The 26,499-nt window shown below is 37.6% G+C and overlaps 1 protein-coding gene across 1 annotated transcript in view; it reads right to left on the bottom strand.

Annotated features, from left to right (window-relative positions):
• Positions 1-26,499, bottom strand: part of BSN (bassoon presynaptic cytomatrix protein) — a 218,734-nt gene that overhangs the window by 142,045 nt on the left and 50,190 nt on the right. Inside the window, exon 3 of the mRNA XM_088134003.1 lies at positions 6,335-7,177. Coding sequence (XP_087990129.1) covers positions 6,335-7,177 — 843 coding nt within the window. The remainder of the gene's footprint in view (positions 1-6,334; positions 7,178-26,499) is intronic.

Below are 26,499 nucleotides of genomic sequence, written 5' to 3'. Positions count from 1 at the left end.
TTTGCTCTATAGTTTTATAATTTAGTATGTTTTCAGTCCCTCTGTGCAAGTTTTATTTTAAATGCTTGTGTTGCTCTTAATTGTTGTAAACCACCATGAATCTTGCAGTTGCAGCAGGTATAAATGCAGCAAACAAATAAAATCTGAAGCACAAGAGAGAGGGAGGGAGATAAGATGTTCCCTTGTCTCTTAAACAGGGAAGACTTGATTAATGTATCGTAGACTCCATGAGAAACAGACCCAAGGACAGCATGTGAAGACCCTTCCCCTTATCTGTCACTTGCCATTTGCCCTCGTGACCAGATAGGCTCAGGAGGGCAAAGGGATAACATGACTTCCAAAAGCATATGTAACATGCAGTCTGTAAAACTGCTATTCAGAGCATACGGCTATGCTAAAGTGGCACCCAGGAATAACTTACTAGTTTCAAAACCCTTTGAACAAGAATATTGCTGTCTTAGAGGAGAGGGAAAAAAATCAATATTATAAAAATATCACAGAAATTGATTTAGGAGGGATAAAAACATTCAGTTCAGTCTCAGATGTAAGGCAGGACACTTTATGCTTAATACATCCTTGTATAGTTTGTTTAACCCACTCCATCACAAACTTTTTATACCAGACACCCAGTTGTATTCTGAATTAATGCTGATTTATTGTTTCCTGGCAGGATTTATTTCCAGCCAGGAAGTTTACTGGGATGAAAGCCAGTTACAGAAAAAGTAGTTTCTAGAGGGAATGTTTAACAATTCTTTCCTTCTCATCAAGTAAAAAACCATCATGTCCTCAGGAATAAAATAAGTCAGTGGCCACGTAATTTCAAAACACCATCGTACCCAGTTTGTTCCCTTAGTGATAAGCCTGGCTTTTTGTCAGCCTGGCACTTTTGAGTCACTTAAGAACTATGACTGAAATATAAATGGCAGTGAATCAGCATCTTTTAAAACTGTAGAAGAAAAAGATGTGCATTAAGAAATGAACACTTAAAAAAAAAAAAAGACATTCAGTTAAAACTTGTCCAGACTGGGGTTACCAGATATCTGAACAGGCAAAGGAGGACATGGACAATTGGAAAGGAGGACAAGGGGGAAAGGAGGACACATAACTTTAACTTTCTTGGCATCTGCAACAAAAATTATAGTGAAAAACTGCAAAAAATGTACTTAGGCCCACATGTATATGAAATTACTTTTTCCAACATCAGAAAGACTGGTTTTTCAATCACAGTATTTTTCCAACAAATCTTTACTTTCACAAACACTGCTAGTGATAATATAGAACTGATGACAATGTGCTTTCCAAATTTCACCATAAAAATGTCTCACAAGTCATGTGATCTACAGGCTACAGTGATCATAGATTTGAAAGGACTGGATTGAAGGAAATAAATTAAATAATGTAAACCTAGGCTGTTGAGTCTGTCAATGGATGAGGAAAAGAAAGGAGACAATTTACAAAGTCACAATTCATGAAAGTTTGAATGATTACTATTGTGAAAACAGTCCCCCCCCCAAAAAAACACTCAAGACACTCAAAAAGCCAGACAGTATTTGATTTTAATGCTATGCCTGCTGGACAGAGGACATGAAGACAAAAATGAGGACATGTCTTCCTTTTGCCAGACATCTGGTAACCCTGGTCCATATCAACAAAAAAAAGGGGAGGAGGGGGAACTTGTATGATGTTAGACCTTGATTATGTTGAAGACTCAGATTTGTGTCACTGATTACCAGAAAAGGAGAATGTGGATTCCAGATCTCATCCCATCATGTTCCACAAGAAATATGATTGATTTGGTCTTGTTTTGTCATTTCTACTTGACAATTATATTCTAATCACTGAAGGTCTCAATGAATACATCAATATTTTGAAGTACAAAAAAAAAGTCAATTACAGCATTCTTTATTTTTCTAAGTGAGAAAACACACACACATACATATATATTTATATATACACACACACATACACACACATATACATATAAAACTCTGTGTGTGTGTGTATTCACAAGTCAAGGAGCTTGGATGATCCCAAAAGAATGCAAAAACTTCATTAAAAAGTATACACATATGTAAGTGACGCCCAAGTGTGAGCATTGTTGCAAAGAGCTGCCAGCTAAAGACATCAAGGCGAGAGGTGTACATCCCCTCATGCTTTTCCAGTTACCCATGACTAAACCTGGCCCACAATTACCCATGATATTGTATTATAGCACACATTGTGCTTGTTCATCTTTTATGCATCTGCTTTAATTTTTTAGTCCCAAATCCACATGGAAGGATGAAGTGCTTAAAAGCAGCAAAAATGTCCCACTTTAGCCCAAGCCTAATTTGCCTTAATCTGCACCTGAGCCTTTTCTCCAAAACTGTGTATCACTAAGAATGAACATCTCACACATCTGTTAAAACATCAGCTTGAATTCTTATATCAGCAAGCTTCTTGATTTGAATAATTTTTGTTCATCTTGTGCCCCTCTCTAAAGCCCTCTTTTCAGGTAGCCATGTCACAAGAATTAAAATCCATGGATCTAATGATAACGATCTAGCATTTAAAAAAATCCACAGGAATTATAAGGCATAGCAATCCTAGCTCCCATTAAAACCCACAAAGAAAAGCAAGGATGGGTTGAACTCTTCATTTGTGAGGAAAGAATCCTGTAGAAAGTAATTAAAATGAAATTCATGCTAGCATGTTTTCACCACCGTCTTTAGCTAGACTAGATTTCATATCTTTTCACTATCTCAATCAAATAAGCCCCACAAAAATAATTCATTGATTTAAGTGGGAGAAGAATAAATGTAGATGTATGCACGCGTGTATACTCTGCTGTATTTAAAATGGAGGAGAAGGTTATACCTCTCTTTCTCTCTTTCACACATATACAAATTCATCTGATCAGTGATCAGAACAATAGAAGAGTTGAACAGCAAAAGTCGCATTACAATAATACAGCATAATAAAAACAATCTAAATTTGTATATACAATTCTAATGACATAGCATGTAAATAACTCACTCTGGGCATAATATTTAATCTTCATTACCACAGATCTAATTTTGCAGTAATATGTTTGCATGCTTTAATATCTGCAGCACAAACTTTAACTATATGATATGTTAAATATTAGGCTTATTGTCTGATAAGAGAAAAACAAAGATAAAACTTATCTGATTGTCCTGGCATATGTTCCAGCAAGGGAGAGATGAGAGATTGATGGCTACCTTGATAATATGAGCAGTACAACAAAGCCTGTTAGGTGGTTTCTATCAAATTTGAATTGCAGGGACAAATTCTTTGGAGAAAGGAATTTTGGCTAATCTACCACTGAGAACTGCTATAGGTAAAACATCATGTCTGACTCTAAAAAAGGCTGAGCAGTGAACGTAAGTTAAATATTTACTTGGTTCATACCTACAGTATTCTAAATGCGCCTTGATGTGATATGAAATTAAACTAAGTTCATTGTGTTGTTCAATATCAAGTCTTTTGGTCTTAATAATTTGAAAGACTTGTTCATATTCTCTATCACTTAACTCCCACCCTGCTCCATCCAAGACTGAACTATTTGTTTTTAAAAGGCTACTTGTTCCTATTACAGCAGATGAACACAATGACTATCTCTGGAATTTAAATCAATAGTGCTTACTTCCAGGTAAGCATAGTGAGGTCTCAGCTATAAGAAATTGTCATGAGAACTAAAATTGTTTTGCTGTACTCTCTTCATGAGCCATATTCAGTTGTCTGAAGCAAAATCACTTCAGAATTACAGAATAGTCTTTTTAGTGCAAAAAACCTTACTTTTATATATAATAAATAAAAGACAGCACAAGCACTCTATACTTAGAATTAGCTTGCAAGCACTATACAGTACTGCTTATATATGAAAAAGAAAAATACAAGGTAACAAAGCTATTTTCTCTACTATATTTGGATGGTAACCAGTTAAACAAGACAGCAAAACATTGATTTTTTAAAAAATTTTAGCAAGCAAGTTTAAAAGGCTGCAACAGGGCTTGGATTATTTTGGTTTGTTTTTTGCATATATGAAGTCATTAGAGTGGGCATCATCAGTAGAACAACTCACACAAAAAATACAATCAGCTATGTAAATGTGGCAACTCTCCTTTACAGGATCTATAAATGACTTGCACCGATGCAGCAAAAATTGGGTCTTATGCCAGAGTCTTTCAGAATGATGTAATATAGTTAAGAATGTAGGATATGAATAAAGAAACTGACACATGGATGTTCCTTAGCTATAAAAATCATAGCCTGAATTTCCCCCTCCCCCACAGCTTATAATAGGAGCAAAATGGGAAAGCTTCCATGTATATTGTCCTGAATTTATTGGGAATAAAGGAAATAAAGTGACAGTTTTTCAGTACTGCTAATGATTGAGCTCTAGGTCCAGTGAAGTAGTTCTTACAGAGATGACATTACTTTGCTGCTGCCAGTGATAATCTTGGCTGATCCAGGAAACTGGTCAACTGGAATCCTATGTGCTCTTCTATTATGTCTTAGATTAAATCTTAAATCCAAATCTAGGTGTTTCAGTAGTAATTATGAGCCAAGAGAACGTCTGACTCCATGTGACACAACATATTATCCAAAGATTATCAGTGTGGGTGTGTTCTGCAAATAAGAACATAGCATCTTCTCTTACTCTTTTAAATTACAAGACATGGAAAATATCCTGCATTGTCCTGATGTTTATGGTACTTTTAACATTGTGGGGTACCCAAGTTTGCTACCCACAATGAAAGCAGCATTTTCACTGGGTGTGGAAAGAACTATAGAAATTAATGATATCTTGTTTTTCTCTAGATATAGGTATATAAAATATATTCATTCCTATCTTGCAGTTTCAGGTTCATATCCAACCTACACCACTGACATTCAGCACTGTTATGGTGTGTGGGATGTGACAGTTGTTTAACAACAGCAGCAAAAGTTGGCCAGCAGCAATTTAAAGTTGTGTGAGAAACGATATGTCTGTAAGATGCATCTACATACAAGAGAAACGTCAAAATAGCATTCTTTCCTTTTTGAGAAATAAAGGGTGGAATCTGAGCTAACAGAAATGATACAACTTGGAATCAGGCCAGTCAATCATGGATTGGATTTTATATCCCATTGAAAGAACAGATGCTCCAGCAGTATGCAGCACCCTACCGCAAACTCTTCCTGCTGCTTCAGGGCTAATTTAGAGCCCATCAGCTGCCCAGTCATCTATACTTGTTCCCAGAGTATCAAGAACATGGACTGATTCCTGGCCACATTTTGCATTACAAGACAGTATTAACAAAAATAGGCACATTTGTATAGCCATTTATGACATGATCTCCTGATAGAAAAGGAAAACATGACCTACACATCAAAAAGATTCACTATTGTAACAAAGGTTACAATACATTCAGCTGTATTCACAGCAAATCTATATTATCTATATCAGTTGTGCCAGCTTTGTTCAATGTCACATTTGTTTCCAGTCCAGTTACAAACTAATTTTAAAGTAGTCATAAGGGTCTCACTCTTTTCCAGGCCTGCCCCATCTCACCAGAACTATCTGTGTTATGGCTTCCAACTGGTATTCACTGCCACCACTTTCATTTCTTCCTCCTAACCAGGGCTATAAGAGCAAGGCTAAATGAAGGAAAACACCTAGCTAACATTTTTGCCAATTAAAAAATATAAGAGAAGTTTAAACCAAGTATTTTGGCAGTCAGTCTGAAGAGGCATAGGCCTTCTGAGATGGGTGATCAGCTTACAGTGCCCAGGGCACAAACTGGCACTAAAATGTCTTTTTATAATAGTATTTAGTTTATTAAAATACAGAACATCAAGAAAAACATGGGTGGGTATTAGGTTTAGAGGAAATGATTAGGATTCAAAGAGCAAGTGTAAACAGAGGAACAATGACTAAGCTCATCCAGAATGGAGACTGAGCCTCAGGGAATCAGGCAAGGCTTTAAGCATATTTGAAATGAAATGAAATATTTCAAGACCAAAATTTACATTTGATATCTCTTTCAACCTGAAGATGTCAATGTGGGGATTGCCTTCTGGCCAGTTCCCTCAGCACTAAAGAAAATTGCTACAGGTCAGTCCTACTAGGCTCCATTTCAACTGTAGAAAAAATGGAAATCTGCACAAATCACTTCCATTATGCCTTTATTATCCTACCAGCATACTTGCCAACTTGCCCCATAAAATCAATCCATACACTGCTGATCATTTATTATTTTTTTCTGGACCGTAGGAATTATACTATAATGGGTAAGAAATAGGATGAGGAGGAGCTGAAGTACATTAAAATATGCCCGGCTGTCCTTACCTCCACCAGATGAGGTGTTGGGTTGAATCCACACATGTTGCAGACCTGCTGCTTACAGGATGTGCAGGTATTATAGTTGGAGGGCTCTCCAGAGCCCACGTTGATCTCCGCTTTGCAGAGGGGGCATAAGACCCTTTCTTTCGGCACTTCCTTTGGCTTGGTTACTTGCTCTGCTTTCGCTTGCTTTGCAGCTGGGACAGTTCCAGCCTTACCCTGCATTCCAGGTCCAGTGCTTGGGGCTTTAGGACCAGCTTCTTTGCTGGCATCACTGAAGACAATTTTTGGAGGCACTTTGCCAGGAGACTGTTGACTTGGTGGAGTGGCCTCTGGCTGGACAGACATGAGTGTGCTTGCCTGGGTCAGGAGAGAAGCCCCAAATCCAAAAAGCTTCCCAGTGAGGCCCTCTTGGGCTTGTTCTTGAGCGCCAGCACTGGGGGGAGGGACTGGAGTCTTAGCTGGGGAGTCTCCTACAGTCTTTCTCTGATCAGCGGATGAAGGCTTTGCTTGTTGATGCTGAGGGGAAGACTTCATCACTTCCTGAGGAGCAGCAGGTTTTGGCTGGACTTGGCTGGGTGGTTCTCTCTGTGGTGAAACTGGGGGATGTTTGGGGGACTGGGGTTGTATGGTAGCAGCACTTGGCCTGGGCCCTGGCTGCATAGTTCCAGGTTGTTTCTCTGGTCCTGTTGCTACTTGGGGTTGTGGTTGTGGCTGTTTGGCAGGGGAATGAGAAGGAGAAAGGGAAGGAGAATGTAACTGCTGCTGACTTTTGGAGCGGGGTGCTGTGGTCATGTCCATCCCCAAAGCTCTCTGCATCTGGCAATTTAAACATAGCCATTCTTTAACCTAGAAGACAACAATAAAAAAGAATGACCAATCAGCAGCAAATGCAAGATTTAGTCACCAAACTGCAGGTTCCAATTGCCATTAGTCTATGTGCATATGGAATATTGCCTTTCAGCTCATTAAACCAAGTAAAGCATATCTATAGCTCTTCATAGGTACAGGTATTTTATTGCAGGTCATTTGTCCTTTTGGCAGATGTTACCTGAAGGCTTCCAACATCTGTATTTCTATGAGCCGGTTCATATTTGCTGATGGTTTCCATCTGACCATCTCAGGAGCATAGCCTAGCACTCTGACCTTTTTCAAGATGCTGAGACATCCACCATAAAGTATGCTCAGTGAAGGCTTCACTTCAACAGATAGCTCAGCAGGAATGAAGCCCGTCTGGAAATTCAGCATCTCCATTCGTTAAAAGGGCAGCAACTACAAAGATGAATCGGGTCTACATATCGTGGCCCATCAGGCTCACTTATCTTACCTGGGAAGGTATTTCAGCAAAGGCAGAATTATACCGGTAGCAATGTACAAAATCACATTATTTGGGTACAGTACTACCACTTACTGCCCTTAGTTTCCTAGAGCTACAAAAGATTGTAAGCTCAACACTCTCTCTGAGGCAAACAGGTGTGGTGTTGTTTTCAGTTGGTTGTGCAGTACAGAAAGCAAGGTTTATCTGCGCTCAATAAATGTGAAACCCCCTGGATACAAAAAGAAAACGGTGGCACATTTTGGCTAACTAGTAATAGATGAATTATCCTCCCCATGAGGAATGTACCAATGACAGAGCAATACCTGAATCAAGTTAATTAAAGAGGCTGTTTAGGAGCCACAGATCTGTTGATTCTTGGAATCCCCAAGATACCATGTAGCTATATGACTGTTAATATGCAACATACTTAATAATCATAATTCTTTATAAACTGGAGGGGTTTTTTTTCCCCCGAGCAAGCACTTGCAATCTTAAAAATCTTTATCATCAAAAAAGATCTGCAAAAATAGCAAAAGAATAACTGAGAACATTACAGCTAACAAAGAGACAATTGGGAAAGTGGCAAGAGATTCAGATCACCTTCCTGTTTAAAAACACCTTTACCATTGCATCCTTCCACATCTTTACCATTGCATCCTTCCACTTTCTCTGATCTAATTCTATAGCTTCCCAGCCCATCCAGCCCTTTCTATCACAACTGGAGTACGTTCATCCCATAGCTAAGCCCCACTTCACTTTTAGAAACTAAAGAGGTCACACAAAATGACACACACACACACAGAGAGAGGGGCACATGTCCAATAGGACTATCTACACAATCACACCCAAACAGCATTTGGATGTTGCCTTTGGTATTACAAAATATGCACTTCTTTGAAACCCGATCTAATTATCTATAAAGCCAAACAGAATCCATAGTCATGTTTGTGCCTACATATCGTAGCTTTAAAATGCGATACAAGAAAGTGACATACAACCTTCCACGCCCTCACCAAATTCTCCCACTCCCCAGAGTTTCCTTCGTTTTTAATGGTGATGATGCCATGGGCAAGAAGTTTTCTGGGGACTCCACACACTCTCGACACTCTACCCCAGTGTTTCTCAACCTTGTCAACTTCAAGATGTGTAGACTTCAACTCCCAGAATTCTCCAACCAGCATGGAATTCTAGGAGTTGAAGTCCACACATCTTAAAGTTGACAAGGTTGAGAAACACTGACCTACCCCCCTCCAAGTGTTCTTTCCCCAGTTCCCATCTTCAAACACACTTTCCTGCTTGCTTTTTTGCTCCATTTGGGAAGTGGTGGCACTGGCATTGGGTATGCTACAAACAAAGCTGTAGTTCTGCCTGGCTTCTCATTTCTCTACAAGGCCTGCCTCCCAGACACACGTGATGTTGAGTTTGAGAGAGGCACTTTTGGACTCTGGTGCTAAACCAAGTGAGCTAGTTTTAATGGCACCCATGGTGTTAAAGGAAACAGAGGCAAGAAACATTTTTATCTTCCTATTGTAAAGTCTTAATCAGCCAGTTGTAAATGAATGCAAGTTATTTGACCTATTTCTTTGGATTCAGAAATCTTTTATTCTTGTTTTTTAAAAAAATGATTGGGAAGTGCAACATCATCTAAATAAAACGATTCAACAAGGAGGACACAGTCTAATTCCAGAATTACCTATCTAGTTAAGGCACCAAGTGACAGTGTTCAGAAAGATCACTGTCTGAGAATTACTGCCAGTCAGAATAGACTATGTTTGTTACCAATAGAAGAGAATATATGTAGCTCAGGGTTGAACTGTGGAGTCCTTGGGGTTCTCTGAGCTGGGTTGCTTTCTTGCAGGCATTTCATTACTTGGCTAGGTAACATCTAGCACTGAAGATGTTACCTAGCTGGGTAACAAAATTTCTGCAAGAAAACAACCCAGCTCAGAGAACCCCAAGGACTCCATTATGTTTGTTCTATGGCTTTAGTATGAAAGATTATTCATGTGAACAGTTAGACATCTCTGAGTTAATTTCTCTTCATCTGGTGAATAATCAGTTGTTTTTTTTAACATCTTTTACCCTATTAGAATAATTGCAATACATCAAGAAAGAGAAATTTAAAAAATAAGGCAGAGCAGGCATGCTTATTATTTCTATCCTGTCAAGACCATCTCTGCCTTGATAGAGGCAAAACCAAACATTCCCTATGATTTACAATGTACAGCCACACATCTGCGCAACATAAGCGTCTGCTGTGCATTTGGCACCCTCAATGTACACCAGTCTCTGAAAAAGCATCTTATCAGAGAAGTTCCCATCTTACTGACCCAGCAGCTAGTAATTGCTGTACTTAGCAAGAAGCTGCAAACACTCTTCTAAAGCAGCACCGCCAGGAAAGATGGAACTAGATGTTCCAGCTAAAAGTAGTGTCAGGCATCTAGACTGCTATCCATCTGCGCAACCCCCTCCCCATCCAGCTTTACCTGATCAACATGCAGTTTGTCTGCATTTGAAAAGGCAGATGGAAGAGGGGAAATTGGTGAAAAAAAACAGTGGGAAAAGGATAAACACCCACACCCCACCTGCTCCTTCTTTCAGAATAGGTTCCTCACAAACAAGTTTCTTTCATATGATTTTTTTTAAACAAGGAGGGCACTGAAGTTTATTATGTTGCCCTACCTACTTCAGAGGAGTCCTATTTTTGCATTGGTACGTTCACATTTCTAGATTTACATTTCTCTCATGACCAGCTCAACTCCAGTTAATGTTTGCTTGAAACAAAGGGCCATTGAATTCAGTAGGTTTGCTTCCAAAAGAAGGACATGCCCTCCTTTTTGTCCTCTTGTCCTCTGCCGGCAGTCATAGCCTTAAAATCAAACATTGTTCAGCTTTTTGAGTATCTCTTCCTGAGCAGTTTTTCTCCTGCAGCGCTTCCCCAGTATGTGCTAACCACAAGTTAACAAGCTCAGCTCTGTGACCTTAATTAGTTGACAAGAACATGGGGCTGCTGCCTGAAATTGACAAGGCCTTAATCAGTTGCACGCTGAAGGCTTTTGCCTCCTAATGGGCTCTAGCACATTGCTGCAATTGAAAACCAGTCTTTCTGATGCTGGAAAAAGTAATTTCATATACACGTAGGTGTGTGTATGTGTATATATACACACACACACACATACATATACACACACATACATACTGTATTTTTCCGACAATAAGACGCCCCCATGTACAAGATGACCCCCACTTTTCCAGCCCAAAATTAAAAAATCAATATTTTAAAGATAGTGCAGAACACATTTTTATTTAGTAATTAGTTAACATTGACCTGATACACTCAGTGGGAGGAGGTCCAAACCGTCTCTCTGCAGCTCTATTTCCAGCCTTCCTTTAATTGGTTTGTTCAGCATCAGCTGATGTCAGTTACATCAGGCTCGTGATTGGAGGAAGTCTGTTTGGGAGACAAGCTATTTCACTCGTGATTGGAGGCTAGCAATAGGAGGAAGCCTTTCTGCAGAAACAAAGTATGGGCAGTTTGGAACCGCGCGATTCTTGGCTGACTTCCTTGAATAAGACGCCCTTCAGTTTTTAGGGTAAGGATTTTAGAAAAAAGTATCGTCTTATAGTCGGAAAAATACGGTACATACCTACATGTATATGAAATGTACATATGTATATGTACAAAAATTACAGTGAAATTTGTTGTGGATACCAAGAAAGTTAAACAGTTAGTGTGTTCTCCTTTTCCCCTTTTGTCCTCCTTTCCAATTGTCTGTGTTCTTCTTTGCCTGTTCAGATATCTGGTAACCCTACTCCAGAGTTCATCTAAAACCTAAACAAATGGTTAAATCGGAACCAAGGCAAAGGATTTAAAGCAATTACAAGCATTTTTGTACTCTTTAACATGGAAAGGGGGACTTCCCAATAAACAAAGCTACTATTTTTACTCTATCAACGAAATGTCATTCCTACTAATCTTTATTTAGTTTTCTGCATACAGGTGGGTTCTTCACTCACATGGGCTACCATTTAAAGTAAAATTAACCTCAACATATTGCCAGTAATTTTGAAGATCTGGTTTCTTGCTGGAGCACTTTTATTCTCCAATAAATAAAAATATCAGAAGAAGGAAGGAAGGAAGGAAGGAAGGAAGGAAGGAAGGAAGGAAGGAAGGAAGGAAGGAAGGAAAAAGAAAAAGAAAAAGAAAAAGAAAAAGAAAAAGAAAAAGAAAAAGAAAAAGAAAAAGAAAAAGAAAAAGAAAAAGAAAAAGAAAAAGAAAAAGAAAAAGAAGGAAGGAAGGAAGGAAAGAAAGAAAGAAAGAAAGAAAGAAAGAAAGAAAGAAAGAAAGAAAGAAAGAAAGAGAGGAGTTGCACAAAACACCTATGTAGATAGCTCCCCTTCCTTACAGAAACTGCCCCAAATTTTATAGGCAGGCCTTCCAATCAAGTTGTCATTTAGGTATAACAAGAGGCAACTCTTTGAGTTCATTAAGAAATAGTCTTGTGTGGTTTGACAGCTCACACTGTTCCAGTTTAGCTGTCCTTTGTTCACAACTCTGGAAAAGACCAAAAGTTTGTGCATCTGCATATTGTTACTTCTCTCTCTGCAAGTAGGAAATGTGAAAATGTTGCTCCACGGTTCAGTCTCTGAAACCTGCATGAAGGCATTTGAGCTACATTTATTTATTTATATTTCAAATTGAGATACCGCCCATCTCACGAAAAAGTGACTCTGGGCAGTTCACAATAAAACAACAATAAATATTAATTAAAATACAATAAAAATATAAAATACATTTGCTTTGCAAATTTCTCTTCTTTTGCTATCTTGACAAGCAAAACACGATCACCTTGAAAAAATATAAGTCATCTTAGTCAAGACAACAGTGTTGAGGTTGCTTTTTCAGTATTTTGGGAATAAGCCAAGGGATTGACACGTGAATGAGGAAGAGGCCTTGGGGCTCTGAAAGTCATTCTCTGTCTCAAAATTCAAATAACAACTTGGGAGGAAAGAGGTTGGCCTGAAGGCAACAAGAATCACTGGTGCTCAAAATTGTTTTCATTCACTGGTCCCCTAGGCCTGGAGCAAAACAAGCATATAAAGACATTGGATTTTTGTACATGATGGGAGAAGGGAGAACTTAGCTGAAGTATGTAACAGTACAGTAATGTCATCCACCATAAATGGAAAGGACAAACTCTTTGTGTAAATCTTACATTTAGTTGCATGTCGCCTACATAGAATAATGTGGTTAACCCTTGCTTCTATAAATCCTGCTACTTGTATGTAATACAAAAATGGGACATCCTTTTATAATCAGTTTTGTTATTTCTAAACATGCTTATAAAAAGGTAATTCTGAAGATGGATTTGAAGCTCCTCATAGGAAACTATATACACCTAGGGATTTGAATATTCTGTCTACATCAGCACACTCTTCTTATTATACCCACTTCACTGTTCTGTGTTAAATTGAATATATTTTCCTAGCTGGCATCAGTGTAACGAGGACTGTATGCCTTGCTATTACCTGTAAGGCCAACATTCCAGACATATTGTAAATACTTACATTTTCTCTCAGGAAACTTTGACCTACTTTTAACTTGCACTACTATAATTCATAAATGATGCATTTGCACTTCTTGTCATTACAGCCTTTCCAGATAATGTAGGTGAAGACATTCTTCTAGCCTCTAAGGCAGATGCAATTTTCAACTCATAGGCATCCAGAGTAGAATGGGACAAAGGGGGCAAATGACTATATTTATGAATACAGCAGATTCTGTGAAGAACATTTAGTAAAGAACATTGCAAAATAATAAAGTTCCCCTCCCCTAACTCCCATCCAAACGTTGCAACTTCACCAAAATACAAGGGAAAGGAGATAGTGAAATTTAATGATTTTTTCCCCACCAAGCTTCCATTACTAGATGAAGAGGTTTAATATGGGGGGGGGGGGCTTTCCCAAATATGCACAGGACCTTTGATAAAATTGTAGACTAAGACCTAAGAATAGAATACTCAATTCATCCGTGTAACATAAACCCTCAACAGAACACAAGAATGTGATTCACAATCCCCGGTCAGCGGTCAGAGATTATGGGAGCTATAGTGTAACATCTGGAAAGCTGCAAGCTTGCCATCTCTCACCTAGAACTTTCCAAACTTGTAAAATCTAAAAGTCCCATCCATTTGCCAAATGCATGGAATGGACAGATACAGTGAGAGTTACTTTTCTTCACAACAGTGAAATTCTCTTTCTCAGAGACCTATCCAAACTCACATCATTTATTAAAGTGCTCTACAGTTTTATTGCTGGGTTATTAGACATTGGCTTAGTTTATTTTGTTTATTTATTCATTCAGTTTGGAGTCTGCCTGACTCCCAAGAGATCCTGGGTGGCTTCCAATACACACAACGACAACCAAACAGTTAAAGAAAGCATGTGTCTGGAAGAGTGAAACAATCAAACATTCTGAAAACCAGCAAAAACTAACCGAGACTTGATATCCACCTTATTCCACCCTGGGAGTAGAACCATGTTTTTAATTATTTCCAGAATAGCTGGAGGATGGGGGCCATACAAATCTCTAGAGTTATCCACTTGAACCATTGGGATAGGATAAAAAAGAAATGCAAAAAAATATAACAAATAAACTGCCATTCATCTACACCATGAGCATTTACTCTGGCATCTGTAGAGAGGGGTAAAAAAATAACCTGATGGCAGGCACAACAATGCAATTGAAACCTTCCCCTTTCTGCACCTGCATTAACATTGCACACACATACAAGGGGGTAGGGCTTTGATCATGCTGCCATGACCACCATCTTGACTTTCTGGTCCTCCCCTGCAGATACCACTGCTCAGTTACAGCACAAATGTGTTCAGTGATATTAAGTTCCAAGTGATCTGCAATGGTGCCAGGTAGGTATCAGGTTAATTCTTTATTTCAATATATACCTGTTTATAAGAACCCCTTGAAAAAGCTCCATGTGGAAACCATATGTTAAAGTAAGACACTCAGGCTCAAGTGATTAATATCTCCAGTTCAAAACTTCAAAAAAACTTGTTAAGCTATCCAAATCAAAATATACTAAAAGCCATTTCCTCTTCCTATATGCTCGTACAATGTATATACGTGTGTCCGTGTGAGTGTGTATGCAATAGTGTCCTCGTACTGCCTATATTCATGCTTTCTCTATGCCCTACTAAATGGTCATGTCTGGACTAAAAAATATCAGTTGACCACTAGATGGCAGCAAAGAATTAAATTTTCTGTCATCTCTCTGCTGCCATCTAATGGTTTCCTGGATTTTGCAGCCCAGATAGTAGTAAATAAGCATGTAAATAAATTTTAGTGACAGTTAGCAAAATACATTTAGACACTACTTATATTATTTTATATTAGTTTTAAAAGGCAAGCTCTTCTTACAAGTATTCTGGTAAAATTTCATTTTGTAAAAAGGGGCATACAAAAATGTTAAAGACTAGAGAGCAGGGAGGGGACTTCTCTGGGCAGGTGCCATTAAAATATAGTTTTTCCTTGCCATTCTTAAACTGAGCAAGAAGAGGCTGCAGCCATCGTAAATCTGTTTAGATGTGGCAGAATCATAAATGACTGAAACTGCACAAGCCCTCTTCTTATTATTTACTTGCTCAGTGGGCAGCACTATATAACTCTTGAGAACTGTGAAAGTCAGTCCAGATAAACTGTCCAATTCCTTAAACGTGTTTGCACAGTATTACATTTCCCCAGTATGATCATGCAGAGAACACAGAGACAAGAAGGATTAATTAACTCTCAAAACCCTTCTCAATCCATTCTCTGAAAAATTGCTCAGCCCACCACCCACCCCAGCTAACTGTAACACTGAACACATCAATGTACCTTGGTAGTCAGCTTCTCTTAGTAACCATATGGTTGATTATCATTATCATGAAGAAAAATGGCAAAGTGCATTTAATACCAAGAGCTAAATCCAAGTTAGTTTAAAAAGGAAATTATTCTGAGGAAGGCAGAATCATAAGCCATACATAGCATCACAGCTTTCCCTTCTGGGATAGCAGTGTTATGCAAAAGGGAGCCATAAATAGTAAGCCAAAAGGCATGAAATAAGAAAAAGAAAGGAAATATAGCTAAATCTAGTTTATTGCAACAGTGTTCACCATAACACTTCCTGTCTTTGCATCCTTGCAAACCATCTTTGCCTCCACCACATTCATATACTGCCCTTTGTTTTCTAAATTTCTCAGTTTGGTTTTTTTGAGGATCTCACATGAACTCATGATCATGACATTCTTGCTCTTCCCCTCCTTCTCAATCTATTAACTCTTCCTTCATATCTTTGGCTTGTAGTTCAGTTCTCATTCATTCTCAGAATATTTCTTTCATACTGGTCACACAGTTTTGTATTCAATCCATATTCATTCAGCACCCATACCCTCACCCTCTCTCTTCCTGTTTTACAACACAAACCCAAGTACCCCATTCTCACTGCATTTCATTTATTTTCATGTTTCTTCTAACCTATCCAGCTCTCAATTCTCAATAACAAAATAAGTAGAAGTATGCTCTTATAGATACCCACTTAACTCCATTTAATTCTATTTTTCTTCTCAGACACAACTACATTGCTCTTTGATACATTAATTTTCAGATACATGCTCACTGTTGCATTACACAATCTAACATTTTCTACAAATAATTCACATTTTCAGCCAACACACTGCCTGTAAACAAATATTTGTATCTCCAACAGCACGCCTCTACCATCACCACAAGCATTCTTTATGCTTTTATTCATAAATATATTGAAGAGCCAAGAGGGGATCATACATTCTTGCCTTATTCCCTGCTCTGTGTTGAATCATTTGCCAAACATTCCATTTATTCTCACTTGTGGTTTACTTCCAACATAAACCATTCTTATCACATTCAGGAACCAACTTGCAACTCCTTATTTGTGCAAAGCATTCCACAATTCAAGTTCAATTTCTCTAAATTCAGTTTCTGTAAATCAACAAATGTACAGTAAACCTTCCTTCTTACATTTATACACTTGTCAACAAAAGCAAAGGTCAGGCCTGCAATCCCCTGCCTGGCATCCTGCTGCACAGCACTTCCCTAATTTTGTTCACCACTACCTCTTTGAACCCTTTCGAAGAAAATGCTGCTGCCAAGGTCTTCCCAGGCACCTTTAACATTCTGATCTTCTAGTTTTTGCATTTGCTTCAGCTACCTTTCCATTTGTATAATGGAACGACCGCATTCTTCTGTCAGACACAGATGCAGTCTTCATACACACATTAAGCCAGTTGCACAGCCACATCATAAGCAAACCACATTCACATTTTAATGTTGTGACACTTCTCCAGTTACACCATCTACCTCTGCAGCCTAAGCGTTTTTCAATGCTTTCACAGAATTGATGACATCCATCATTTTTTTTTCTTGGACAATAACTTCTATAGCATTTGCTTCTATGTTCTTGAATATAGAACTATTTTTACTTAAAGTCAGGAAAGGGCTTAAAGTTATACTGGCTAACATTCCTCCAACAGACTGGCAGCTCACTGACTGCTTATTTTTCTTTAGCAAGTAAACCCTTGATCACAGAGCTTTCTGTAGTGAGTAGGAAGGATCCATGGTGCCTCTTGCTCTTCAGCATACTTCTTCAAATAGCACTCAAACCTTATTTTGGCAAACATCACACTTGCCTGCAAACTAATTCAACTCAGGTTTACCAGTCTTACTGGGTTTTCTTAAAACCAACAACCCAGCTTTAACAGCTAGTAGCCGTCTGTTCATTTCAGCCATTTTAGCAACCTCCTACTCTCCAAATGTCTTCCCAGAGTACTTTCTCATCATGTTTTACTCTACCTCTAATGCTGGCATGGCATCTGATACTGACATTCTCATGAAGGCCTTTCAAATTTTTTTTTTAATTTCCATAAAAATTATTCTGCATTTTTTTCTCCCACATTGAATAATAACTGTTTCTTGCTTCCATTCATCCTCTCCTTTGCAACTATCCGCTTCTATACAACATTTTTCTCCCATTTTGATTTTTTGCAGCAATCATTCCTTTATATGCATTTTCTCATCCAAAGCATCTTTAACTTATTGTTCCATTAATTATTTTTTTTCATGCATTCCATTACCGTAATTCCACAGACTTCTGTACACTCTGTTACTTTATTCTTTCTACTCTCAAGTAGCTTCCACATTTTTTTTCTTTCCATTTGTTCTGTTGTAAAATTAATTTGTCTTTCAACCTTTTTCTATACAGAAGTGATGTTTTCTATTTTCACAGATCATTCATTCTGCTTTTGCTCTAATTCCTTTCACTTCTTTCCATGTCCATTTTTTCCAAGATCCACCCTTGACACTACTAAAAATGGTCTGTTCCACATTCAGGTTCCTTCATTGCCCTTGTACCTTTCACTAATTCTCTCAATCTTTCATTAGAAAAAGATTAAATAATGCTTATATTTATATTTCTTTCTTTCCCATGTGCATGTATGAACAGACATGTCTAAATCATGTATTTGAAACAAACAGACCTTTTTCTAAGTAGGTACTCAGCAAACAATCACCATTCCAATTCATTCATGGGTCTCCAAGTGGCCCAATCACTTTTTCCATACTTTCTTGTCTCATACTCACCAGCCCATTCATGTCATGTAACAGAACAGTTTTTACCTTCTGAATCATATTCATTTAGAATTTGCACAATTGAGCCCTAACCACACCTCTGATTTTTCCATTGTGATCACTAACTGGAACATTTCACTAACCTATGGATGCTGTCATTTATGCAGGTTGACAAGAATCTAGATAATATTATGTTAACATTATTATTATTATTTATTATTATGTATGATATTTTCTATCATACAATTTAGTTCTTTTATGCATAATTAAATCTATGCCTTCACTTCCATGCATGTATTTCATCAGCTTCACTCAAGAAGATCAGGTTACCTTCATTCATTTCTATTACATCCTTTCTTTTTCATTTAGTTTCAGAAACACTCACTGTATCTATTTTCCTTCCTTCCTTCCTTCCTTCCTTCCTTCCTTCCTTCCTTCCTTCCTTCCTTCCTTCCTTCCTTCCTTCCTTCCTTCCTTCCTTCCTTCCTTCCTTCATGTTCTGATATTCCAAGTCACAATTTTCCATATGCCCATCATTTCACTCATTCAAGTTTTTCTCAAATGCTTTTCAGAAATGAGCAGAAGGTTTAGACTAGGTTTCCAGCCTTAGTTATACTTGTGCCACATGCAACATTCCTTACTAATAGTAAGGACTGGCCAGTTCTGGCAATTTTGGGCCTGAATGCCACAGTTCCAATCAAAGCTAAGTTTTATCCCAAGGATACTTGTTCCATTCTATGCAAACTAGGATCTCTAATATCTTTCCACCCACATACTATTGCTTCCACATCCCACTGACTCAGAGGTATAGGTGGTATACTGATACACATTCAGGATACATAAGACATTCAGTGCACAAAAATAAATAATGTCTTTCAAAATAATAATAATAATAATAATAATAATAATAATAATAATAATAATTAGTAGTAGTAGTAGTAGTAGTAGTAGTAGTAGTAGTATTCACATAACCAGGAGCATAACCATGCTCCCAGAGTCACTTATTCCTGATCAGTAAAGTTTTCTGCTGGCATAGAAAACACTGAGCTTTCTGGGAGATTATGGACATGTTCTAATAGGAAATAAGAATCAGGGTCAGGAGATGGACTATTAACTTTGCAATAATAATGGTTAACCTTGCAGGCTGGCTAGGAAAGTCTCCAGAAAATTGAGACAGCTGCTACTGGTTAGCATAGAAGATTGTACTGTAAGCAAGATGGACCAATAGGCCTGATCTGATAGAAGACAGAGCTTCTTGCATTCCTAAAACAGTCACGACTGGTTAAGGTTGACCACGCCCTGGAGGAACTGTCTTTTAGGCATCAATCAATATAGCAGAGGCAAATTAGGTGAAAAGCAGTCAGAGCTAAGAAAATAATGAATGGTGTCAACCACTGAACCTAAGGAACCATGGTTGGCTACAAACAGTACCATTTCAATTAAACACTGGGGAAAAGTGGGAAAAATCATCTAACATCTCTTTCAGGCAGACCGATTTCCTCTTACGATGTCCTAAGGACTATCAAAAGGTTTTAAATGTTTACGAAATAGAGCTAATAAGGCAAATTACATTGAATTAAATACAGCTGATATTATTGTAAGAGAAAATTTAATATATCTATACTGGATTAAGCAACATTACACAGAGTGCATAAAAAGAGTAAGAAATAATAAAAGGAATGAAACAAGAAAAAGAAACGATAGTTTATCCCAATAACATTCACTATACCTCTCCATACTTTTCTATCCTTGCTTCCTTCATATCCATACAATGATTCATACATTGTCCTGGTATGTGTCAGTACACTGCACATCACTTAGTGAAGGGGATGTGGACAACAATATGTTGTCTTGTAAAGTAGTTTAGTTCTAAAGTAGGTTAGAAATCCTAGCACGTGATGCACATTACAAACTGGCAGAGATTCGATTGTATCGTTGCATGGAATAGTGTGGGAATGCTTGGGACAAAATTGGGTTTTGCTTCCGCTTGTGACGTATTGATCAAAGTGGGCCCAAACCAACCAGTGCAGTCCTTTATGGAATGCTGCTAAAGTTGCTAACTTACTTTTCTCCTTGTCTGTATTATTAGTAAGCATTATGTGGAAGCATCATGAGATATAATGGGTGTTTTCATTATCTCTTTAAAAATATTAACAAACAGGGTCATTCAGTGACGCTGTGGAAAATAACTCATGTAAGAAATATAAGTGATTAAACTACTTCCCCTCTGACAATTCTGACAATATCCTTTGGTCCAAGTCACTTGATTGCCACATATAATTACATTACAGTCACAGTGGATATTGTTTTTACATAATACCAGGGCAACAGTGCCTCAAAAATGGAAAGGCCATCATTATATTATGTTTCACCCATCGGTTCTACATTGGCAGGTATAATAAATTGTTGCATTTTCCTTAGCAGTTGTTGCTTTTTTTTTTAACATACAGAGTTTTTCAGTGGTAGGAGTTTGTATTTATTTCATGTAACTATAGTTTTACAATACTGTACTTATTCAACTTAAAAATATTTTTTAATTGTATTTCAATTTATTTTTTCAGGATTTGGCCTAAGCACTGAACTCAACAGGTCTTAATTTATAGCATGCATATGAGAAAGTTTAATACATCTATACTGGATTAAGCAACATTACACAGAGTATACACACACACACATGCTATAGAGGACCACCAACAGTTTGTCAAGGCACTTTTGAAGACAGTTTGTTCTCTTGGGCACTAAGAGTAATGGCTCATTCCTTTAGGCTACTATTACAGAAACATTCACCTTAAATGTGTAGCTAGCATTTTCAGTGACTTCCAGAGATCAATGTCAATTACAACAGAAGAGCATTAGCAAATTGCATAATAAATTAGATTAAAAATAATAGAGTTTAAAAAGGCATTTGATCAACTCCATTGTTACCAATGTTACTGGTTTATAACAAAATGTATATTTATGTGAGGTAAGAATGACCGGCAAAGCTATTTTTGTCCCAATACATTAACTCGTATTAGAACTAAAATATAGTCTTCTTCTTACCCACACTTTTCTCCACATACAGTAATATAAATCTCAATATGTTTTAAGTAGGAGAAGAGTTAGGCCTTCCTAGATTTGTTTTAATCAAGGAAAAGCTATTAATCTGTGTCCCAGCTGTTTGACTTGGCCTTCTCTGAAAGCAGGAATCCTGCCATTTTTAACTTCCCACAGAGCTGCTCAATGTGCTGCCTGTGTCATTTTCAAGGATTAGAATCCAACAACTCTGCAGTGGAAATATTGCAGATTCTCATTAAGTACCCTTTCTCTCCCAGGGCACAGCCAGACACACAATCATTTGCAAAAAGGACATCAAAGGGAGCTGAAACAAAGCCTTCTACTGCAGTGTTCTTCTATTCTTATTCTACTGTATTTTCTTTAAAAATACTTTTCTCAGGTGGTGTCTTCAAAACACCTTGCTGCTTTCTCTAAGGTTAAATCATGTAAAAATGATAGAAACTTCTGCTTTTTCAGGACAGTGTTTCAACTAGTTGCTTGAAAATAACTATTAAATGGAAAAAAGCTTTGCAGCTGACTCTGGAAACTAGGACTGATGTAAGCAGGGTCTGCAGAACTCTGATAAGAACATTAGATGTGTCTGAACAATTGAGACTTTGCTGATAGGTTTCCTGTTCTTGGTTTGATCCCATGCTTTCTCCTCTCTTACTCAGCCTCCCAATACAATATGTGTGTGCTTTCAAACAAAATATCATTAATCATATCCATAACAAGTGAAAAAACTGTTAATATCTGAGTAGGGTAACATTAGTTTTTACTGTAATCATGATCTGCATATCTCGCTACGTATTTGCACAGTGATGGTTGACAAAGAGTGGCAAATTATTTGTAGAGCTAGTAATGACTTCTCCAAGTCTATGTGTTGGACACATCATTCCTATCCACCAAATTGTTCCCTTCGTGGGGTAGAGGAGGGATCACTTGGTGCCCTATTTGCCTTCTCTATGCTGCTGGTGTTATATACATAAAATAGTTCAAGCTGGAATAGCCAAGGCTACCTGGAACTGTCCATGGTGATTATTCACAGGATTGTTTCCAGTGGCTGTGGAAAGTTCTGTGTCTTTTGATATACTGTATAGGTATAAAAATAGATAAGGTTGATTTTTGTTATTAAGCCCTCTGCCCTTTCATCTCTAGCTGGTTGTTTATATCTCTCTCCCCCAGCTTTTGCCTATCTTTTGTCCCATTTTGCCAGCTAACTGCTATGTTTTTTTAAGTGTTTGCTGATGTTTAATAAACAAAAATAAATATTTTTGCAAGTTGTACTGAATGGCGTATGCTTGTTCTGATCTGGATATAGGGACTGACCAGGAGTGTGCGGGGTGCGAACTAAACTGGAAATGACCCACAGTCATTTTCTAACACCTTGGAATTTAATTTCTTTAACACCGCTTATACTTTTTAAAAATTCTTGTTTGCTTAAAATATCCTTTCTGCGACCTCGGATGACAGAGCAATTCTAAAACTAACATCAAGAATGGAAATGTAAGATGAACTAACTATGCACCATTGCAGCAGAACAATACTGGAGGGAAGGCCTCATTCCGGGCAACTTTTCCAGCTGAGGTTCTTAGAAATGAGAAGCAAATTTTTGTTTATTTTTTGAAAGTACAAGTATGATGATCTCGTGTTTTCTCCTCTCTTACTCAGCCTCCCAATACAACAATTATAGGTAATGGGAAACGTTTCTTCATTCTGCCTGCTTGGGGCCTAAAGCCACAGGTGAGACGCTCCCTTGGACACAGAACAATCAGAATGGCACATAGAAGTTTTTAAAAATTCTGCCCCTTCTATCACATTGTTAGGGCAACATATGTTAAAATACTTAAAATACTCCCAAATGAACAGTACATGCAAACATCTAAAAACAGCAACCCTAAAAAACCTATACTAACACCTGCCCCAATTCAAGTTGTTCAGGAGAGAGCATTTTAAAGCTAGGGAGCTGCCATGAAAATAACTTCCTCTTCAGGGAACATGGAGAAGGTTACCTGATCGTTATTTTGAAGACCAAACTGGTAATGTGTACAAATAGATGTTCTGACTTGTGATTCCCTATGTGTATAAAGCCATTTTTACACTTCTAGTTTAAATTCCTTTCCTATGAATTAGCCACACAGAACTGACATTGTCACTGAGCAATATGTTACAATCCCTGGGTTTATAGTCCCAATAGGTGCCAGATGTTACTCATACTTTAATTGCCTCTGATGTATCATTTTGCTGCCTAAGATTAGAGAGATCTTCTTAGACAGTTTTATAGTCGACTTTAATTTTCACTAAACTGAATCATTACATATAATCTGCAATCTTTATAACCCTAACTGGTTCCCTGCTCACCTTGGACCCCATCTTATTTATGAAAAGATTCAGTAACACTACTCCATTGTTACACGTGTCCTATTCTTTGCTTTTTAATAACTTACTAATAAAACAGGATTGCATGGTGTTGCTCTTGGGGATCTGATTTTTGAGTTTCTGAAATTAAAACAACAACAACAACAACAACAACATAATAATAATAATAATATATTGCCCAACCAGAAAAGGTGTTATGATTATATCAGAATTAATTTAGATTAATGCTAATTGGTGGGGATCCATACAGGCATCTTTTTTTACATATTTTGATAAAACTGCCCATTTTCCTAGCTATTATTATTCCCATTTTTAAAGGTAACAGGACCGATCTTGTTAACTATAGGTCTGTCTGTTGTTTTTTTACATTAGTCAGCTATAAGCTAGACAGTGAAATTGTGCATTTCAGGATTGGCTGGTTCTGAAACTATATTAGAGGAGAAGCAAGCTGGAGTTACAATCAGCCAATCCATCAACAACCAGAGACTTTTATTACAGCATCTGGCTGAAAAACTCCGCACCAAGCCCCAAAACATTTTAATTTCAGGGCCACTTTTCATTCAATCTCAAGAGAAATCTGATGGGAAAACATAAGGCCTCATCAACACTCAGGCAATTGCTTTTGCTCATATATAAATTACATAAAGACACAAACTGAGGATGTAATGTAACATTTACATTAATTCATTAGTTAAGTGCCTTAAAGAGTTGGTCCTTCATGCCCCTAAATTAGCCAAGAATCATCTGCCAATCTTATTATATTAGCTTTGTATTCCTGCCATAGTCTTCTGCTGGCTTGAAGAAAGTCTTAAGGGATCTTAATACTGTGCCACTACTCACCATTTAATTAATTACCAAAAAACAAAAAAAATACATTTTTTGCTAAGAGACCAGAGTTATCCAAAAGGAGTATTAACACTAACAGGATTGATCAGGTGAAACATAAGTGTGATATTTATGCCATAGGAGGCAAGAAGGCTCAGGTTGATTTTCTCACCCTGTTGGCCCAAACTGGATACTGTATTTCCCACTTTTTCCAGTTGAAAGGAAATGAGATCATGCCAGCAGCGTCCTTGTGGCAAAATCACTAGCCCAACTTCTTTAGGAAGCCCAGCTATGGCCATGACCAGCCCTAAGACAATTGCATTTAAATTTCTGAGGGAATTCTCTTTCCAGCTTCCAAAAGCAGCCCTTTTCTCAGAAGCTGAATTGCTGAGGGATGAAGGCAAAGTTTGGCTGTTCATGCTTAAAGTGAAAATACCTTCAAGCTGGGTAGGAACTTCTAGCATCTGCTGGTAATTTTCAGTTGAAATAGATAAGGCCTGTTCCAGGAAACCACAGTCATGACACCTTTCTCCAGAACTGGTGAAAGAACTATGAGCTATGATAGGGTAGAGAGACACTTAGGCAGTATGTTTTCAATTTAGAACATCAAAATTATTTAGGCTGAGTACACATTTTAATTCCTGGAGGTTGAATCTCAGCTTTTTCCAGGCCATGTTTTAATGCTCTATCACAGTGGTCCTCAACCATGTCAACTTTAAGATGTATGGACTTCAACTCCCAGGATTCCCCAGCCACCATGGCTGGCTGGGGAGTTCTGGAAATTGAAGTCCACACATCTTAAAGCTGACAAGGTTGAGAAACACTGCTCTATCATCTCTTTGTTAGACAGTAAATGTAATAGTATCCCTTTTAATGAACAATTTTACCCTTGTGGTTGTAGAAGCATTGAAATGGCTTTACACCTTATCCTATGTGTTTAAAGCTATACATGCATGGACTTTATCATTTTTGTTGGCTTTTCCTGGATGTTTAGGTGATTTGTATGTTTCTTACCTTTTATCCAATAAGTAGCCTGTTATTAATGGCAAGGTAGCTAGATTCTGTGTGCTAGCAATAAATCCTGCCAAAAGATTATTGTGGATTTTGCCATTATCTGCAAGTAAGTTATATATTATGTGTCTGCACTTTATGCATTTTATACACTGGATACATTTTATGCATGTTGCTGCTCTGGGACCATAATAAAGTTGGTTGGGAATGGTGGGAATTGCAGCTCGACAAAGAAAAAGGAAAAGCTTCTATAAAAATATTTTCTTAGTCTATGATTTTAGGTATATTTGGAACTTTTAATTAGCAATTGTCTCAAAAGCTTTTTTAAAAGCCCGAGTGTCTATTCTGTATAACATGATGCTGCTTTCTCAGCAGGTTTTAAAACTCTATTTTAAATAGCACTATAAATAAATTTATCAGCAATTTACATTAAAGATTTAGCCTCTACTTTCCTGAATTCTTCTACAAAAAGGTGGGATTAAAACATATAATTTGGAGCAGGGATATTCATTAGTTTCACTTTATTTTTACTGTCTTCAGTTTTGCAATAGTAATAAAGCTATTCCTGGAACCACTGAAGTTATGGACTTTAACAAAACATTCAACAAAATCTCTTTTTCATAAAGAAGATGACAAAATGTGGGCTGAATTATGCTGCTATCTGATGAATACAAAGCAAGGTGAACCATTGTATCTGTGAGAGCAAGTGAATGGCTCTGTGTCAAGCTGGTAGGAAGTGTTGGGTGTTGTATCAAATTTGCAAACAATATAAAGACAGAGGGATAGTAAACAGTTAGAGAACAGGATCAAGATTCAGGAGGCCCATGACAAACTGGAACAAGAGGCAAAACCCAACAAGATGAATTTTAGTAGGAAAAAAAAATGCAAAGTCCTATATTTAGGTAGGAAACTTTAAAAGCATGAGTATAGGATTGGGGAGGGGAG

This window comes from Python bivittatus, unplaced genomic scaffold (assembly GCF_059951505.1).
Source record: "Python bivittatus isolate LINGU-HERP-01145 unplaced genomic scaffold, Pbiv_v1 ctg000080_np1212, whole genome shotgun sequence".
NCBI classification, from domain to species: domain Eukaryota; kingdom Metazoa; phylum Chordata; class Lepidosauria; order Squamata; family Pythonidae; genus Python; species Python bivittatus.
The sequence above is the reverse complement of the archived record's forward strand: the minus strand, read 5'-3'. Positions and strand labels throughout refer to the sequence as shown.